The following is a 20,045-nucleotide window of genomic DNA, read 5'->3' as shown; positions in this document are numbered from 1 at the left end:
AAGAAAACAACTTTAAAACACTATTCAGTTTAAATTGTGTGCATTTAAAAAGGCTCACTAGATTAATTCGACAGATGTTAGGCATGTCTTGAGGAGAGATTGCGCAGTTTAGAAGGTTGAGAGGAGATCTAATTGAAATATAGAAGGCCCTAAAGGGGATTGAAAACGTAGGTGTAGAAAGGATGCTTTCCCTTCTGGGACAATCTGGAATGAGAGATCATAGTTTTAGGATAAAGGGAAGCAGATTTAAAACAGATGAGGAGGAATTACTTGGCTCAAAGGGTTATGAATCAGTGGAATTCACTTCCCCAGATTGCAGTGGATACTTATGGAGTAGATGGACAGTTTTTAACTCGGAGTAGGTTGAAGGGTTACAGAGAATAGGCAGAAAAGTGGAGATGAAGCCAAGACATGATCAGCCATGATTGTATTAAATGGCAGAGTCTGAGGGGCTAAATTATCAACTCTACTCCTGGCTCTTAGGTTATTATGTCCTACATTGCAAGTAAAATAACCTGCAAAACAAAATAAATTTTAAACACAGAAATACAATGTATATGCAAGTACTGTAAATAGATTACATTCTAAAACCGCTCATCTGAAGTTTTAATGGATGAAGCCCCACCCAGTGGCAGAAACTAGTTGGTGCAGGAAGCACTAATTGCACCAATCAACTCATACCATGAGGCGGAGTCCAGACCTCCAGTAGAATTTCAGAATGGTCAGAAACGGATACCAGAAGCCCCAAAGATAAGGATGTAGGGTGGGAAAGGAAGCAGGGAAGGGGCAAAGAGGGCAGGAGGAAGGCTGGGGGGAAACTGAGTATAGGAACAAAAGCATCAGGGAAAGGTCTCAAAAGCAGGTAGACCACAGATGAGGGAGTCTGGAGAATAATGTTACACTCACAACATAAAACAAAGTTAAAAATCACACAACACTAGGTTATAGTCCAACAGGTTTATTTGGAAACACTAACTTTCGGAGCACTGCTCCTTCATCAGGTGGTTGTTATCTGATGATGATGCAGCAGCGCTCCGAAAGCTAGTGTGTTTCCAAATAAACCTATTGGACTATAACCTGGTGTTGTGTGATTTTTAACTTTGTACACCCCAGTCCAACACCGGCACCTCCAAAACATAATATATTTGTTTTATCATAATTTTGTTACTGAAACTTAAGTGAAACAATGTTAACGGAGTCAACTTTAGACACAGATCTTTATAAAAAAGAAAATACTTCACAACACTAAGAATATTGCTATACAATAGGAAATGCAGAATAAGACAAACATAATGCTGACACCAAGTAGTGTTAGCCATGTAATTACGGTCATGATGAACTAAAAGTGGAGCAAAGAGGGAAAAAAAAGTTCATGACACAAGCAAAACAATTCAATGGGATTATGAGGAAAGTAAACCTCTCCATTTCAGTCTCATGATGAGTGTGGTAGTGAGGGATTGCAAGATGAAGGTGATAGATGGACTATCAATCAAGTGAGTTGTTTTGCCCTGGATAATATCAAGCCTTTTTGTTTTGTTTTATTGAAGCCACAACTATGCAGGCAATGAAGAGTATTCCATTATTATGATTTGAGCCTCGGAGATGGTTGACAGGCTTAGGGGAGACAGAAAGTGAGTTACTTGCTGTCAAATTCCTAGCCTCAGAGCTGGTCTTGTGGAGACCGAGTTTATATGTCCAGTCCAAATCAGATTCTGGTCAAAGGTAAATCCTAGCATGTTGACAGTGGGGGACTTAGTGATGGGTAATGCTACTGAATGTCAATAAACAATGATTAGATTTTCTCTTGTTGAAGATTTGGTTTTTGTTTTGCATTTGTGTGGTGTGAATGGTCATTGCCACCTTTCAGCCCAAACTGGATATTGCCAGGGTCTTATTGCATTTGAACACGGGCTGCTTCAATATCTGAGGTGCTTTCAACAGCACCGAACATTGTGCAATCATCAATGAACATCCCCACTTTGACCTTTATCATGAAGAGAAGGGTCACTGATGAAGCAGCTGTCGCTTAAAGACACGAACCTGAGGAACTCCTGCAGGGATATACTGGAGCTGAGATGACTGATCAACAACAAAAAACATCTCTCCTTTGTGTTAGGGCCAATAATGATGAGTGGTGAGTTTCCCCCTCCCCCGATTCCCATTGACACAAATTCTGGTAAGGCTCCTTGAATGTGGGTTTGATGTCAAGGAGAGTCACTGTCAACAACTTCTGAAATTCAGCTCGTGTTCATGCTTGGGCCTAGGCTGTCTCATAGACTAAGTGCCAGTGAGCAGGTTGTTCCTTTGCAAGTGCTGCAAGTTCAACAGCCCCTTCCATAATTCTGGACATGCTTCAGAGAAGACTAACAAAGCAAAATTAGTTAGGTTGGATTTGTCCTTTCTTTTGTGACCAGGACATATCTAAGCAATTTTCCACGCTGTCAGGTACATGTCAGTGTTGTAGCTGCACTGGAACAGCTAGCTCTGAAGCACAAGACTTCAGTACATTTTTTCTTGAGGTCATGGCCAACAGACTTTGCAATCCCCAGTACCTTCAGCTGTTTGACATTACATGGGGTCATATTTAGTGATGTTAGTTTTGGCATCATACTTGTCATATAAGGAGTATTTGAGGACTCTGGGTCTGTGCTCTATGAGGGGACCATGCAAGTCGAAACAGTTGTTAAGACAACTAATAGGATCCTTGGGTTTATAAATAGAGGCATATGGTAGAAAAGCAAGTGATGCTCCACTTCTACAGTTCACTGGTCAGACCACATATGGAATATTGTAATCAGTTCTGGCAACTTTATTTAAGGAAGGACGTTAAAGCTAAGGAGAGATTTCCAAGGAGATTTGTTAGACTGATACCAGGAATGAGGGATTTTAGATGGCAGGAAAGATTAGAGAAAGAAGGTGGTGGAAGAGGGTTGCTTTTTGGACTAGAGGCCTGTGACCAGTGGTATGCCACAAAGATCGGTACTGGGTCCATTACTTTTTATCATTGATAAAAATGATTTGGATGTGAATATAAGTTGCATGGTTAGGAAGTTCACAGATGATACCAAAATAGGTAAAGTAGTGGACCGCGAAGAAGATTATCTCAGAGTACAAAGGGATCTTCATCAGAGGAATGGCACTTGGAGTTTGATTTAGATAAATGTGAGCTCTTGCATTTTGCCAAGGCTGATGAGGGCAGGACTTATACAGTTATTGGGAGGGCCCTAGGGAGTGTTGCTGAATGAAGAGACCTAGGGGTGCAGGTGCATAGTTCCTCGAAAGTGAAGTTGCAAGGAGACAGGCTTGTGAAGGAGGCATGTGGCACACTTGCCTTCATTGGTCAAAACATTGAGCAGAGGAGTCGGGACATCATGTTGCAGCTGTCTAGGATGTTGGTGACACTACATCTAGAATATTGGGAGCAATTCTGGTCACTCACCCTTCAGAAGGATGTTGTGAAACTTGAGAGGGAGCAGAAAAGACTTACAAGAATGTTATCAGGACTGGAGGGTTTGAGTTATAGGGAGAGGCTGAACAGCCTAGGCCTTTTTTTTCCTGGAGTGTCAGAGACTGATGGGTGACCTCGTTTATCATGATGGACATGGATAGGGTAAATAGCCAAGGTCCTTTTCCAGTGATGGGGAGTCTAAAATGAGAGGGCACAGGTTTATGGTGAGAGAGGAAAGATTTTAAAAAAAGGGGCAACTTTTTCATGCAAAGGGTGGTGTGTATTTGGAACAAGCTGCCAAAGGATGTTGTGGCGGCTGGGACAATTACAACATTTAAAAGGCTTCTGGATGGGCATATGAATAGGAAGGGTTTAAAAGGATTTGGGCCAAATGCTGGCAAATGGGACTAGGTCAGATTGGGATGTCTGGTCAGCGTGAGTGAGTTGTACCAAAGGGTCTGTTTCCATGTTGCATGCCTTTGTGACTCGAAATTGGGCTTCATCTCCTGGGAGAAGAGAAGATTAAGAGGTTACTTTACTGAGGTGGTCAACATTCTGAACAATTTTGACAGGGTAAAGAATGATATTCTGCTTCCACTATTTGATACGTTAGTAACTAAGGGGTCACAATTTCAAGATTATCAGCAAGAGACCCAGGAGTGAGATGAGGGGAAACTTCTTCACTCAAAGTTGCTATGATTTGGAATGTGTTGCCTGGGAGAGTGGTGGAGGCGGATTCTGTGGGAGGTTTCAAGAGGGAGCCAGATATAAATTTTAAAATGATGAGTTTAGAGAGCTATGGAGATAGAGCTGGAGAATGGGACTGGTAGATATCTATTTCATGGGCCAGTACAAACATGAAGGGTTGAATGACCTCCCTCCGTAGTGTAACATTCTATGATATTGTTCCTTTCTTTTCACTTTGTGACAGTTTAATATAAGGCATGTTAAGCCTTTTAGGAGGGCAGTGAAGAGCCAACCATATCACTGTGGATCTGGAGTCACTCTGATCAGAGTCTGAGACATTCATGGAGAGTAGAGGCCTATCTCAGTTTGAAAGCTGGTCTCCAGTGATCCAGAGAGCAGAAAGTGTAGGCCACGGAAGTTGGCAGGTTTAATAAGCTTTTGATTGAAGGTTAAAGATACTTATGTAGAATTCAATAAATTGTGCCACATTCTTAAGAAAACAGCAACACTGCAAATGCAGCCCAAGTGTGTTTAGAATGGTTAAAAATTCCACAAGAGAGGACAGCTTCAAACAAAAGAAGTAACAGCATGAAAATGCAGTTTTCCATCGAATCATTGGATCCCTACAGTGCAGATAAGGCCATTTGGCCCATCTCCTCACCGAACAGCATCCCATCCAGGTCCCTCCCAACCGCCCCGTATCGTATCCCTGTAACCTTGCATTTCCCAGGGCTAATCAACCTAGCCTGCACATTCCTGGACGCTGTGGGAAATTTAGCATGGCCAATGCACTTAACCTGCACATCTTTGGATTGTTGGAGGGAACCAGAGCACCCGGAGGAAACCCAGTCAGACACGGGGAGAATGTGCAAACTCCACACAGACCGACAGCCCGAGGTTGGAGTCGAACCCAGGTGCCTGGTGTTGTGAGGCAGCAGTGCTAATCTCTGAGCCTGAACTGATTTACACAGAAAAGAGCAGCTTGTGGCAGTAACAGCCAAGGGAGGTCATGGAAGATCACAGCATCAACAAATTGGATGGGTTGTCTGAGCACAGACTTAAGTATTTGAAAGTGATACATGAGAGGACACGAACATTTCCTAGACAGGGGGAAACTGGCCTGATGGAGAGAAAACACCATAACTTTTGCACGAAATAATCATCTAAAGAGGAACAATACGTGAATAGCTGATATAATGTTTACCTGACTCACAAGAACACTCCACAGATGTCTAACAAATATTTATAAAAATGAAGAGATAAAGTTAGGGCAACTATGTACCGAACCCCATGTTTTGGTTGTACATACTGATTAACACTACTTCAAAATCACTGACCACAGAGAATTTTGTTTTTCAGATATTCCAGGACAATAAGCAAAACATGCTTTAGGGAGCCACAGAAGCATTTTACTTCTTTATTTATTCACAGGATGTGGGCATCTCTGGCTAGACCAGCTTTTTTTGCCCATCCCTCATTGCCCAGACTGCAGTTGAGACTTAACACATTGCTGTGCTTCTAGACTCACAAGTAGGCCAGACCAGGTACGGATGACAGGTTTCCTTCCCGAAATGATGAGTTAACCTAATGAGTGAACTCAGAATTCTCTGCTCAAAAACACATTTAAATATGCTTCCAAATTTATTCGAACATACCAAAACACAAGAATCTCAACTGCTTTTGGAATCTGTATTCCTCTACCCAGTGACACACAGCAGAGTTCCCCACAGCTTATTTAGCAACTCAATCAGAAGCATCATGTACAGCAATGTATACATATTCTACATTAACAAGATGTGTTCAAAACATGTCACTCATTTCATCTCCACATCTGACAACCTGTTCTGAAAACAGAAATGGTTGCATGATAAGAAAATTCAGTTGCAATGGTAATTTAACACAATATAATTCAATACAGCACAAGAACAAGCCCTTCAGTCCACCAAGCCCACGCGAATTCTAATCCTTATTTAGACCCAGTACTTATTGCCCATACATGGTTTCTATTCTTCTGTTAATTTCCTGCTCATGCATCTATCAAGATATATCTTAAACGTTGCTAATGTGCCTGCTTCCATCATCTCTACTGACAGTGCGTTCCAGGCACCCACCATCTTCTGTGTGAAAAACATCCCCCTCACTTCTCCCCTAGACCTTCCTTCTCTCACCTTGAACATCTGCCCTCTTCTAGTTAACCTTTCCACCGTGGGGAAAAAAACCTTTGACTACCCACCCTATTTATGCTCCTCATAATTATGTAGATCTCTATCATGCCGCCCCATTAGCTCCTGTCTTTCCAGAGAAAACAATCCGAGTTTATCCTCATGACCAGAACCCTTCAGACCACGCAACATCCTGGTAAACCTATTCTACATCCTCTCCAAAGCACTAATGTCCTTCTAGTAGCATGGCAACCAGAACTGCACGCAATATTCAAAATGTGGCCATACTAAAGTTTTGTACAGCTGTAATATATCTTGCCTCTTTTGCATTTGATGCCCTGGTCAATGAAGGCAAGCATATTGTATACATTCTTGACTAAGTTCATTGTTTTCTGAACAGATATAATAGTACAAGACATTATGAAGTATGTCTATGTTTCTGCTGAAAACAAATGCTCCATATAGTCTGAAGTTGGAAAAATAGTGCAGTCTAATTTTGACCCAATTCTGTCTGACTGTCCTTTCAAAAGGATTTTCAGCACTGTGCTTGGTGAAAGCTGGATGAATTTGCTCAACAGGCTAGCTTGTGAAACAGTGGGTAACAATGGGCGAGAGTAACAATTTAGTGCAGAGAAGAGGAATAGTTGCTAAATAATTTAAACCGAGGGTCAACAATAAATATTGCAAATATTAACAATTCAAGTGGATAAATAATCAAATAGGATCAATCAAAATGAACATCAAAGGGAAATGTATCACATTAAATTAACAATGAGATATCAAATAGATATTTAAGAAAAACAGTGGGAAAGCAGTTGCTTGCAATGTCTGCAGAATGTGGAATCACAGGAGCCTGTGTGCATTCTGGATGGACACATGTACAGTACCTTGAGTTACTCAAACCCAAATTCAGTGTTTCTCAACTTGAGGAATAGCTGGAGTCACTGCAGGACATACCACAGGCTGAAAGTTTCCAGCAATTAATTATCCAGGATACAATCCCTGTGAGATCCCAGTGAGGTCAGAACAATACTAAATCGGATACTGTTTAGGCCAGTCGAAGGAAGCAGAATCGGTGGGAATCTACTGTGCAGCCACCTGCCAGTGTTGGACACTGTGCCGACAGGATGACTGTGGGGGAATCTAAATAGGGCTTACATTTTCAAACCAAAGATTTCCCATTCAAGTCAGCAATGGGTAAGAATTTCAACCGTAGTCAGTTATTAGCTTTTGGATGTTATTACCCCAGGTCGCAAGCTTTTATTCGCTCATAGGATGAAGGCATGGCTGATTGGACATGCCCTTACTTGCCCAGAGGGTAGTTAAGAGCCTCTCTTTCCTGAGAGGACAATAGTGAACTAGAGCAGTTTTTAATGACAATCAACAGTGGTCACATGGTCGCCATTAATTAGCTTTTTGTTCCAGATGTTTATGATTTTTATTAGGACGGCACCACAGCATTGCTGTCTCATAGTGCCAGGGTCCTGAGTTCAATTCCACCCTCTGTCTGTGTGGAGTTTGCACATTCTCCCCATGTCTGCGTGGGTTTCCTTCAGGTACTCCGGTTTCCTCCCACAGTCCTAAAATGGGCAGTTTAGGTAGATTGGCCATGCTAAATTGTCCATACTGTCCTGAGGTGTGTACACCTCAGGTTGATCAGACATGGGAAATGCAGGGTTACCAGGATAGGGTAAAGGGGGTGGTTCTGGGTGAGATGCTCTTCGGACGATCAGTGTGGACTCGATGGGCGAAGTGGCCTCTGTTTGTACTGTAACAATTCTATGATTCTATGAAATCGAATTTCACCACCTGCCGTGAAGGGATTTCAACCCGGTCCCCAGAGTCTGAGGCTTTTGAATTATTAGTCCAGGGATATTCCCCATTATTTCACCACTTCCCAGGCATATACTGAAGGATGAGCTAGTCAGATATTAGTCTTAAAGAGGGAGTTGTATAAGTCCAGGAAAGCAAGCAGAAAAGTAAAAAGATAACATCAGTCAGATCAGCCATGTCCCATTGAACGGGAAGAGCAGGCTCCAAGAGAATTGATTTTGACTAGCTCCTATTTCTTTTGTTCTTTTCAGAGAAGAAAAATTCATCCTTCACATCACCTTTGGTTCTTTCAACAATCATTATAAATCCATGTCCTCTGGTTCTCAAACCTTACACTAAAGGGAACCATTTCTCCCTATCTGCATGGTCCGAACCCCTTGAGTTTTGAATACTTCTATCAAATCTCCTCTCAACCTTCTCTCTTCCCAAATCCACAATGCCCTGACCCCTTGTGCTTTCAGATATCTCTAGGAAATCTCTTTCCCCAACTTATCCAATCTACCCATGTGACTGAAATCCCTCAACCAAGGAACCGATCTTGTAAATGTTTTCTGTAAAATCAATTGGACATATTATTCCAGTTGAGGCTAAACCAATGTGTTACAGAAGGTTCTTCATAACTTGCTTTTAAATGTCACACCTCTATTTAAAAAGCTCAGGTCCCCATCTGCCTTTTTAACCACACTCTCCACCTGCCTTGCCACCTTCTACCATTTCTGGAAATACATTCCTGTGCTGCCATCTTGAGAATGACACCCTTTATTTGATCTTTCTGCCAAATGATATCACTTCCCACTTGTCTGCAACAAATTGCATCTGCCACATGCCAGCCAATTTCATCCATCTCTGTCTAGTTGAAGCTTATTTATTCAACTCAAGTTTTAGGCCAGCTCCAAATTCTGAAATTGTACTCAAGTCTCAGCCTTTTATGTCTGTCAAGAAGAGCATTGGTCCTGGTGACAACTCCTGCTAATCAACTCCACATTCACTAAGTCCGCAACTAAGTTGTGGTTGCATTCCTAAAAATAAACATGCTCCCATAAAAATCAAAGTTAAGTCTGGAGTTAGGTTCCTTTAGGCGTTTGTTGCTTAGAATCAACAATGTACATGTTGAAGTACTGCATACACATAATGTTCCTCTCTGAAATAACTTGAGAAAGAAAATAAACCACAAAACATAAACCCTAATGCTAATTCTAAAAGAAGCACTGTACAGTTAGATACTTCCGGACCTTCCCCAACAAAAAAACAACTGTAAACATTTTGATGAAGTAGTGTATCTTCCTAAATATTTACATTTGTAAATAAAAAAAACTTAATGTAAGAAATTAGAAGATGTATAGAGAGAATTTAGAGGGATACGGACCAAATGCTCGCAGATGGGACTAGGTTAATTTAAGATTTCTAGTTAGCATGGATGAGTGGGACTGAAGGGTCTGTTTCCATGCTGTACATGGCTATGACTATGACCCGACATACGTCAAAATTGCATTGACCCAATGAAGTTTTAACAGGCCAGGGTCCATCTAGTGGCAGATGTTTGTCAGTGCAGAAGTAGCTAACTGCATCAACCAACCTTCCTCCACTAGATGGAGCCAAGGACTCCCAAGCAAGTTCAAAACAGAAGCTGACACCATAGTGCTTGAAGCTAAGACTGGAGAGCAGGACCGTGAATGGGGGCAAGATTGGTGGCAAAGAGAAATTGATGGCAGACAGAGGAACCGAAAGAGGGTCAGGGGACTTCTGGATAAAGTGTGGAAATGGTGCTTACTTAGTTCTTCAATTCTGCTCTACCTTAAGTGTGGGTAGCCTTTTCAGTTCCTAATCAGCCCCACTCTTAAATTGGAAAGGCAAGGGTTTCAGCATGAAGCAATGCAGAGCTGACGAAGGTGCATATAGGATTTAGAGAGACAAACATCATTGTCATGAAGTATAGCAATAACGAAGAGTCAACAGAAGGAAAGGCCAAGTGTGAATGGCGATGGATGTAAATGCATTAACTGTGGCAAATGGTTGGCATACACAAATAGTCACATGATATTATGATGTAGAGATGATGATGGAGACCTAGCTTAAACATGGAGGTGACAGATGTTTAATATTCCTGGTTATAAAGTGATTAGGAAAGTGAGGGAAGGAAGTAAAGGTGGAGCAGATAGAATGCTGACCAAAGGTACTGATACAATGCAAAATAAAAACTCAGGCTTCAAAGTCACAATCTTGAGACTGAATTAAAGATCAACAGAGGATTATTACACAGTAGGCTATATGCCATAGGCCACCAAATACTGGGACAGAAACAGGGCAGCAGGTTTACAGGCAGAGATATCATAAAGATTATGATTATGGTGGACCTTAATGATCCATATATATAGATAATAAAAACAACAGGGTAAAGGGCAAAGAATTGGAGGAATTCCTGAAGTGTGCACAAGAGAATCTTTTGGTCACTATGTTTGCAATCCAAATCAGGAAGGTGGCTATTAATCTAGGGAATAAAACCGAGTGAAGCCTCAGCAGCAGAAGAGCTTTTGAGAAACAGTGATCATAACAACATTGGGTTTAAAGTAGTTCTGAAAAATGGAACAGAGTATCAACTGGAAAAAGGTTAATTTCAGTGCATTGAAAAGTTTTTGACCCATTTGGATAAGCAAAGACTGGAAGGTAAAAGAGCAAAAAGCCTTGGGAGACAGGCAGAAAATCTGGAGCATTCATGACAGACTGCAATACAATGCATTTTAGTAAATAAGTTAGTCAATAGCAAGATATAATACATTGACTTATGGAACCAAATAACATTTGGTACCTACTTACCAATGTGACAATAGCACATTCTGCAGTGAGCTGGGCAGCACTGAATAACGTTCGAACAAAACGGTAAATCTGTTTTTGTTCTGGATCGTGTCGATCGTAATCTGCTGGCATTTCTGTTTTCTTTGGAAAACAAAATGAATCATTATATTAATAAAAGTCTAATTTCCTTGGTAATTGGCAGCATGTGATACAGTCTACACTATTATATTTTAAATTCACCAATAATGTACAATTATGTTCCAAAGAGCTACGAAGATCTTCAACATGTTTGCGTTCTGTCCTAATTTTTGGTCTCTTAATGTTCCTGTTTCGTGATGATTTATGGGCTCACCAGGAGGCCTCTAATTTTAAAATAGATCGGAAGTGTCAGTGCAGTCTACAACGAGAGAGACGCTGTAGTTATCACAGGCGCCAACATCCACCTGAAAACACTTCCACAAGGGAAGCCTGAAAAATCATTCACTCACTCAGGGTTATTAAGCTGAAAAACGAGAACCTTAGTGCAACATTAAAACAGAAAAGACTCTCCTGTTTTTAAGACAATACAACATATACCAATTGAGGCATTTGGATGGCTCCTAAATTTAACTAAATAATATAATGGCGCCGTGCCTACAGCACACAGATTATAGCAGTTCAAGAAAGCAGGTAGCCACCACCTTCCCCAAGGACATTAAGGATGGGCAACAAATGCAGGTCTAGCCAGCGATGCCCAAAACCTCATGAAAAAAATTTAAAAATTAATCGCCCTATGATTGGTTCCATATTGTGTGATCAGAGAGTGAGTGAGTGAGTTCTTGTCTATCCAGGATATGTACTAAATGAGTGAATGGGTGCTATTCTTTGGATTTTGTTCTCATGAGGAATAGCATGATGGGCAGCATGGTGGCTCAGTGGCTAGCACCGCTGTCTCACAGTGCCAGGGCCCCAGGGTTCAATTCCACCCTCAGGCAAATGTCTGTGTGGAGTTTGCATGTTCTCCCCATTTCTGCGTGGGTTTCCTTCGGGTGTGTCTGGCTTCCTCCCTCAGTTCAAAGATGTGTAGGGTGAGATGGATTGAAATGCAGGGTGATGGGAATAGGGTGGGATGGTCTTGGCTAGGTCAGTAGGGACTCGCTGGGCTGAATGGCTTCTATCTGCATTCTCGGTATTCTAAAGTTCTATGTGACAATGAAGGTTGAGAAAGCACAGTGAAGAGAGTGCAGCAACAGATAAATCACTTGCTAATTTGATAGACAGTATGGAAACCATGGTGGCTAAATTTGCACATCATGCAAAGATAGATAGGAAAGTGTGAAATGAAGAGGGCATAAAGGAAGTTGCAGACCGATTACAGATAGATTGATTTTAGTCAGCAAATATCTGGCAGCTGGAGTATAATGTGGGAAACTGTGAAGTAATCCACTTTGACAGGAAGAATAAAAATGGATTACTTAAATGGAGAATGACTGCAGGAGTCTGAGTTGTAGATGAATCCAGGTGTTCTACTGCATGAGTCCTAAAACATTACTCTGCAAATACAGCTAATGTTTAGCAAGAAAGCCAATAGAATGCTATCCTTTATTATGAGAGGAATTGAACATATAAATAATGATCAGAAACAAAAAACAAATTGCTGGGAAAGCTCAGCAGGTCTGGCAGGACCTGTGGAGAGAAATCAGAATTAGTGCTTCAAGTCCAGTGACCTTTTCATTAATGATGTTATGCTTCAGTTATACAGGGCAGAGGTAGGACCACATTGTGAGTACTTTGTGCAGTTTTGCGCTCTTTATTTAAGGAAGAACGTAAATGCATTGGAGATGGCTCAGAGTTGATTTACCAGATTGATACCTGGAATAAATGAGCTGTCTTCTCAGTAAAGATAGGACAGACTGGGCTTGTTTCCACTGGTGTGAGAACAGTGAGGGATAATTTGACTGAACCGTACTGGACAAGATAGACGTGGAAAGGATGTTTCCTGTTGTGGGTGAGTCCAGAACCAGGGGGCGCTATTTTAAAATGAGGGGTCACCCTTTTAGAACAGAGATGCAGAGATTTATTTTCCCTCAAATGACTGTGCAACCAGGAAACCCTCTGGCTCAGAAAGTGATCTAGGCTTTTGGGGTGGGGGGGGGGGGGGGGGGGGGTCACTGAATACTCTTAAGGCTAAGATGGATAGATGTATGTGAGCCAGGGGAATCAGATGTTATTGGGAATAAATAGGAAATGAAACACAGCTACGATCTCACTTGATGGCGGAGTTTGATCAAGACTCGAAAGAGCGATGAGCAAAGTTATTCTCTCTCTGTTGTAGCTGGTGCCTCTTCATACACTCATGTGCATCTCACAATCATGGGAGTTGTGGGTATAAAGTCTCATCTTACATTCCAACACGACTTTATACAACAAAAGAGTACATTGAACAAAAGGTCCTTACTGACAATGGATGGAGCTTCTCATCAAATATATCTAATAACATTCGCCCATCTGAATCTCTAGGAAAAGAAAATAACTGATGGTTACAATAGGTTTTGAACAGACATGTATTAAAGGGTCAGTAATAGTTGAAATGAACTGCTGTACAATTCCAACGTACCTGTTTCTGATGTGGTAATATATTGCAAGGGCAACACTGCAAAGAAAATTGAACATTAGTGCCAGTCTTAGACACTGTAGACAGTCTTTAACTGTGAATAACAGAAAATGTCAGTAATCTTTAACTGTGGATAATACATTGTTCACATTTCTTGCCCATCAACAGCTATCAGATTATACCAAAACTAAACCAAAGAACTGCCAATGCGGGAAATCAGAAACAAAAACAGAAATTGCAGACAAAAAATCAGAAGTGAGGAAGAGTCACTGGATATGAAACAAAACCTCTCCTTTCTCTCCACAGTTGTTGCCAGACCTGCTGAGTTTTTCCAGCAATTTCTGTTTTTGTTTCTGCCACATTACAGGATCACAGAACATAGGACATTACAGCGCAAAACTGGCCCTTCGGCACTCAATGTTGCACCGACCTGTGGAACCAATCTGAAGCCCATCTAACGTACACTATTCCATTCAAGTCCATATGCCTATCCAATGACCATTTAAATGCCCTTAAAGTTGACAAGTCTACTACTGTTGCAGGCAGTGCATTCCATGCCCCTACTACTCGGAGTAAAGAAACTATCTCTGACGTCTGTCCTACATCTATGACCCCTCAATTTAAAGCTGTCCCCTCATGCTAGCCATCGCCATCTGAGGAAAAAGGCTCTCCTTGTACACCCTATCTAACCCTCTGATTATCATATATGTTTCTATTAAGTCACCTCTCAACCTTCTTCTCTCTAATGAAAATAGCCTCATGTCCCTCAGCCTTTCTTCGTAAGACCTTCCCTCCATACCAGGCAACATCCTAGTAAATCTCATCTAAACACTTTCCAAAGCTTCCACAGCCTTCCTATAATGCCATGACCAAAACTGCATGCAATACTCCAAGTGCAGCTGCAGCATGGTTTTGAAACTCAATCCCTCTACCAATAAAAGCTAACACACTGTATGCCTCCTTAATAACTCTATCAACCTGGGTGGCAACTTTCAAGGATCTATGTACCTGGACACCAAGATCTCTCTGCTCATCTACACTACCAAGAATCTTAGCATTCACCCAATAATCTGCATGCCTGTTACTCCTTCCAAACTGAATCATCTCACACTTTTCTACATTAAACTCTATTTGCCACCTCTCAGCCCAGCTCTGCAGCTTATTTATGTCTCATTCTAGCCTACAACATCCTTCGTCACTATCCACAACTCTACCCCACCTTAGTGTCACCCACAACTTTACTAACCAATCCTTCGATGCCCTCATCCAGGTCATTTATAAAAATGACAAACAACAGTGGACCCAAAACAGTTCCTTGTGGTACCCCACTAGTAACTGAACTCCACGATGAATATTTCAACCACCACCCTCTGTCTTCTTTCTGCTAGCCAATTTCTGATCCAAACTGCTAAATCACCCTGAATCCCATGCCTCCGTATTTTGTGCAATAGTCTACCATGGGGAACCTTATCAAACACCTTACTGAAATCCATATACACCACATCAACTGCTTTACCCTCATCCACCTATTTGGTCACCTTTTCAAAGAACTCAATAAGATTTGTCAAAAAGGATCATCCAATCTTTTCGCCCGAGGGGCCATGTTTGTTTTTCTCACTCAGGGATTTGTTGAGCATATTTCAGGACAAGGCAATCAAAGTTGATCTCCCTGTCATTGAAGTAGCAAAAGAATGTGCACTTCTATGAACATGATGCAAATGAGAAGACTGACATCATTTCATCAGTTGAGAGGGGAAGCAGGGCAAGCTGCATTGCAGTTTCCTGTCTGACTTGCCCAGAGGTTACTCCAAATCTGGGCAAGTGGAGATTACTGCAGTGAGCTGCTGCTCCAGTAATTGGCTGTTTTTCTTGACTTCATTGAGAAAACTGCGACAGCCTGAGGCCTGGAGACTTGTGGTAAGTTTTGGGTAGACTGTGAGGAGGGATGTGGGTGAAGAACAAGGCTTTTCCTTCTGCATTGGTACCAGTCCCTGAAGTAGTCACTGAACGCAGAACGTGTCAGTGACTTAAGCACTACTTGGTACCTTTCAGCATCTCAAATTCCTCCTCAACGATATTAATCTCAAAACCTCCAGGGGCTCAGTATGTCAGAGAGCTGCCATTAAAAGTTGTTCATCCTAGCCACCATGGTCTTTGTAGATTGGGTGCACTGGCCCATGCTAATAGTAAAGGGAACATCTTATGGACAAGATCTGGCGTGCAGTGACACAATTAAACCAAGTTCATTGTTAGAAGTTCAAGCATTGTCTTCACCTCTCATCATTAGCAGTGTGTCTGTTCCATAGAAGTTGGCATGTGGCTCCTATGATTAAGACATATCTAGATTATATCTAGATTAAATTTAATTTGCCATTCATGTATTTTCTGCAATACTGTGTTTAATTTTTGGGAACCCTCTTTAGAATCAACTATTAGGCCCCAAGTCTCTGATGCAAATTAGAAAACAGACATGGTCTACCACCCTGCCCAACCTCTGGACACCCCACTCAACACTTTGACTATTCCAACCACACAAACAGAACTGTTTAAGAGTCAGCAACTATTTTCTACCCATCAACCAATTTCTTCATCATTCCAAAGTTCTACTTTGAACCCTCAATTATTAAACTCATATGAAGGCTTCTCTGTGCAGCACTTTTTCTTACAGGTGCTTTACAAAAGTCTACAAGGAACATATATAATCACGGCTTTTATTCCATTTCATCAAGACTGGTAAGGTCCATATTGAAAATTACAGATAATCCTCAAATCTCATCCTAGTAATAAACGCTCGCATTTTACAAGCTATTGAAGTATATAGTCTGCTTTGCAATCTAGGAAAAAGAGGAATTTAATAATAGGAATTTAAATACACTGGTCAATCAGCTTTTATAATGGAACATAACAAACATTTTGAGCTTGCATGGTTCAAGGTTCAGAATTACAGTTCCTCCCAACAGCTTTATTTGTACAGCAATTGACAGTCAAAGACAGAAACCTGTGCCCTGAGAGGTGTTGTATGTAAGGTGCTGCACACTGGATTAACAATGACCATAATATGATCATGCAAGCGAGCAATCTCATTCTTCTTATACCTTTTGAAAGGTGGCAAATACTAGGTCAAAGCATTTGATCTAATACTAATGGTCATATATAATTACAGGTAGAACACAAAAAGCAAAATACAATAAACAGACGAGTACAACATATCATTTTGTTTCCAAGAGAGTGGTTGTGGTTCTGCTCAGCAGCTTCAGACAAGGTTCCCTGAAGGAAGTTAAGTAGTGATGACCTTCTTAATGCTCTTATATAGTGTAAAGAAGGGAACCAGATATTACAATTATATGGATGCTTTGACGTCACATTCAGTTCCACTTACAATCAAATAATTTCCTCTCAGATATGCAGTTAAAATATTAATCATGTGAAACAGATAATACGTTCAATTGATTTGAGTTGGAGTTAGCAGAACCAATATCCAATGCATTTCAAAACATCAATATTTTGACTAAATTGACTTTGAAGGTTATTGTGCTGCAGTACACAAACACTAGTCCTTGAGTTTTGTTAAGGGAAGTGAATCTAACTAAAAGCTCTATAAAATAAAAGGAAATCACCTTACGTGTCACATTCTGTACCCACCATTTGATAGTATACTTCAAGTTTGGCTGGCTGACAGTGCTATCATCCAGGAATATGGTGGAGCAGGAGCTATATTTCCTTCTGATCTGTCCAGGTGGATGCTAGGAGACAAGGTACAAATGAGTTTGGGCTGACACAAACTGTACGCATCTCATGGTAACACCTTCCTGGTTGGTACTGGCACAATGCTAAAAAGCTTTAGATGTGGCATCAGCAACCAGTAAGCAAGTATCCTCCATGAAATGGGACTCCACAGACATTGGACATAGCAAGTCACATCATTTCTATTTCGACAGCATGTGATCAGCACAATTACCACTGCTTATAGGTTTCAGTGATAATCAAAAGACTCAAATGTAAGAAATCTCTCATCAAAATTCCATATTATTCATGATGTAAAGAAGTAATCATCAGTACAATGCCAAATCAAACCTCTTTATTCATTAATCTATGAACAGACAGTGTGATGGCTACAATCTGCATCATGTTGCTGGTTTGTCATGCCACCCAGACAAATAAAACTAACAAGTCTCTTCTTCGTCCCACAAAAAAGGTTTTTAATAGTGCACTTACATTAAGTGCAACTGACTGTTCACTTGATCCATTATTTAAATTCTTTCAAGTTCTAAGGCATGACTTTCATTTTTAAGAAATAAGAAAATTCTTCATCTACCATATTTCCTCAGCAGCAACATCTGCTTCGTAGGTGAATGGCAGGCTGATTGTATCTAAATTTCCACCCCTCTGCTCCAGTCCAGTTCTCCACATCCTATTCTGCTCAATGATCTTAACAATGCCTCTCCACTCCAAGGCCTTCTCACTTCAAGCTCATTACACTTCATGCTTTCATTGTCCACATTGTTCAGTCCAAGCTCGCTACATTAATTTCCATTGGCTCACAACTCCAATCACATAATCGATCCTTGTTCTAAACTCTTATTGCCTCACCTTGTTTTATTCTGTTCTTTCATTGCCCTATCTCCCCTTGCAACCATGTTCTGCACACTTGTTCTGCTCTCCTTCCATTTACAGTGGTTTTCATGAACTTTGAGGTTAGAGTACAGATGGCTGGAAAAAGAGATCAAACTTGGTCAGGCAGTCTATGCAGTTCAAGTCCAAATGCATCAAGAGGAGACAAAGAGAACATGGACAGAGGAGTTGGGAACAGAGCATGGTGATAAAACAGACCATCAGCAGAAGATGGAAGCTTGCAGTCACACAGTCTGGGAATACTAAGTTATAGTTGTGTTAAAGAGGTGATAGGATTTTCAAAGGAATTGGAAAGAGATGTTCATAAAATAACAACTGCCTTTGGTAAGACATAAGCCTGAAGGTAAAATGCAACAAGGTCAGTGTGGCAAAACTATAAAGGCATGTTCAGCCTGTGTGCTGAAGGTTCATGCTAAAGAAATTCAAATGTTCTTCCAAAACAAACAATCCACCATGTTTAACATCACACAATTTTAGAAATTTGATTTCCCTTAGGAAAACAATAAGTCAAAACAATTTCTTTTGTTTTTTGAGTTACACAATGAAATTACCAATGACCATGTCACAATAATGGAATATTAACAAAACGCCACAGAAAATTAAATAACAAAATTATATTGACAAAGCCAGAGCCCCCAGTTAGAGAGAGACAGATTATGTGAAGGGGAGGGTGGGGAAAGGTATCACTAACAGATTACAAAGAGTGGATGGGTGCAAGTAGTCTATGCACTGCCCAAAACGTGGCTCAGTGGTTAGCACAGCTGCCTCACAGGTTCAATTCCAGCCTTGGGTGACTGTCTGTGTGGAGTTTGCACATTCTCCCAGTGTCTGTGTGGGTTTCCTCTGGGTGCTCCGGTTTCCTCCCACATTCCAAAAGATGTGCAGGTCAGGTGAATTGGCCATGCTAAAGATTGTCCATAGTATTAAATGCATTAGTCAGAGGGAAATGGGTCTGGGTGGGTTACTCTTCGGAGGGTCCGTGTGGACTTGTTGGGCCGAAGGACCTGTTTCCACACTGTAGTGAATCTAATCTAATCAGCACCAAATCTTCAACATAGAATGCAAATAGGTTGTGGAGTACTTTCTGGACTATTTTAAATTCTTAGCCAGGAACACATGTGGAGACATTTGTCCAACTGGAATTACAATTCCAGTAAAAACCTGGGTTTCTCCTTAAACAAAAAGAGATTGCCATTCCACAAACTCTTACATTAGTTAACTTATAATCTTATTCAGGGACAAATAATATTGGCATTTGCACTGATGATAACTTGATGTTAATGAAACAATACTAAGAGAAAAATCGTAATTGAAACCCAAAATAATGCATATCGTTATTAACAAAATATGGCTTAACTTGCCAACTGATCCACCAACTTACTACAAAAACTTTAGAACATAGCCTCCCATCAGATTATCACACCCAGTCCCCATCTTCTTATCTGACAGACTGCACTATGTCATCATGTATCACTGCATCCAGCAGCCACTTTCTTAACCATGAGAGTTATATGTCCTGGGATGTTGGACCACCTTGTTAGAATATCTGTAGGCTTGCCACAGAAACACTTCCTGAAATACATTGCTGGGTGAGCACAGCTTCCAATCTCTGCTCTACGCCAAACCTTTACACCTAAGCCTTCCTTGAAAAATGTCTCAAATGTGTCCAGTTGTTATATAGTAGCATAGCACAGGATTGGTTATTTGGTTTGACTGGTAACACAGAATTAGAAACGTTTCTATTTACAAATCAGTGAAACCAGAAGAGCATGAAAACAGCTGAGAAAAGCATTAACAAATGATGAGAATTCGAAATTAAATATAACTACCATGCCTTCAAAGCAAACCCCCCCAAAATAAACAGGGCCTTACCATGCTGAACAAACAGTCCACATGT

At 40.9% G+C, this 20,045-nt stretch overlaps 1 protein-coding gene across 2 annotated transcripts in view; it reads right to left on the bottom strand.

Annotated features, from left to right (window-relative positions):
- ccny (cyclin Y) overlaps positions 1–20,045 on the bottom strand; it is a 234,405-nt gene that overhangs the window by 15,060 nt on the left and 199,300 nt on the right. For both annotated transcript variants that reach the window (XM_043690643.1, XM_043690644.1), the window contains exons 4-7: positions 17,159–17,259; positions 13,520–13,555; positions 13,361–13,418; positions 10,945–11,064 (exon numbers count right to left, since the gene is read on the bottom strand). In XM_043690643.1, coding sequence (XP_043546578.1) covers positions 10,945–11,064; positions 13,361–13,418; positions 13,520–13,555; positions 17,159–17,259 — 315 coding nt within the window. The remainder of the gene's footprint in view (positions 1–10,944; positions 11,065–13,360; positions 13,419–13,519; positions 13,556–17,158; positions 17,260–20,045) is intronic.

Source organism: Chiloscyllium plagiosum, chromosome 5, assembly GCF_004010195.1.
Source record: "Chiloscyllium plagiosum isolate BGI_BamShark_2017 chromosome 5, ASM401019v2, whole genome shotgun sequence".
Lineage (NCBI taxonomy): Eukaryota > Metazoa > Chordata > Chondrichthyes > Orectolobiformes > Hemiscylliidae > Chiloscyllium > Chiloscyllium plagiosum.
Note: the sequence above shows the minus strand (reverse complement) of the source record. Positions and strands in the feature narration are given on the sequence as shown.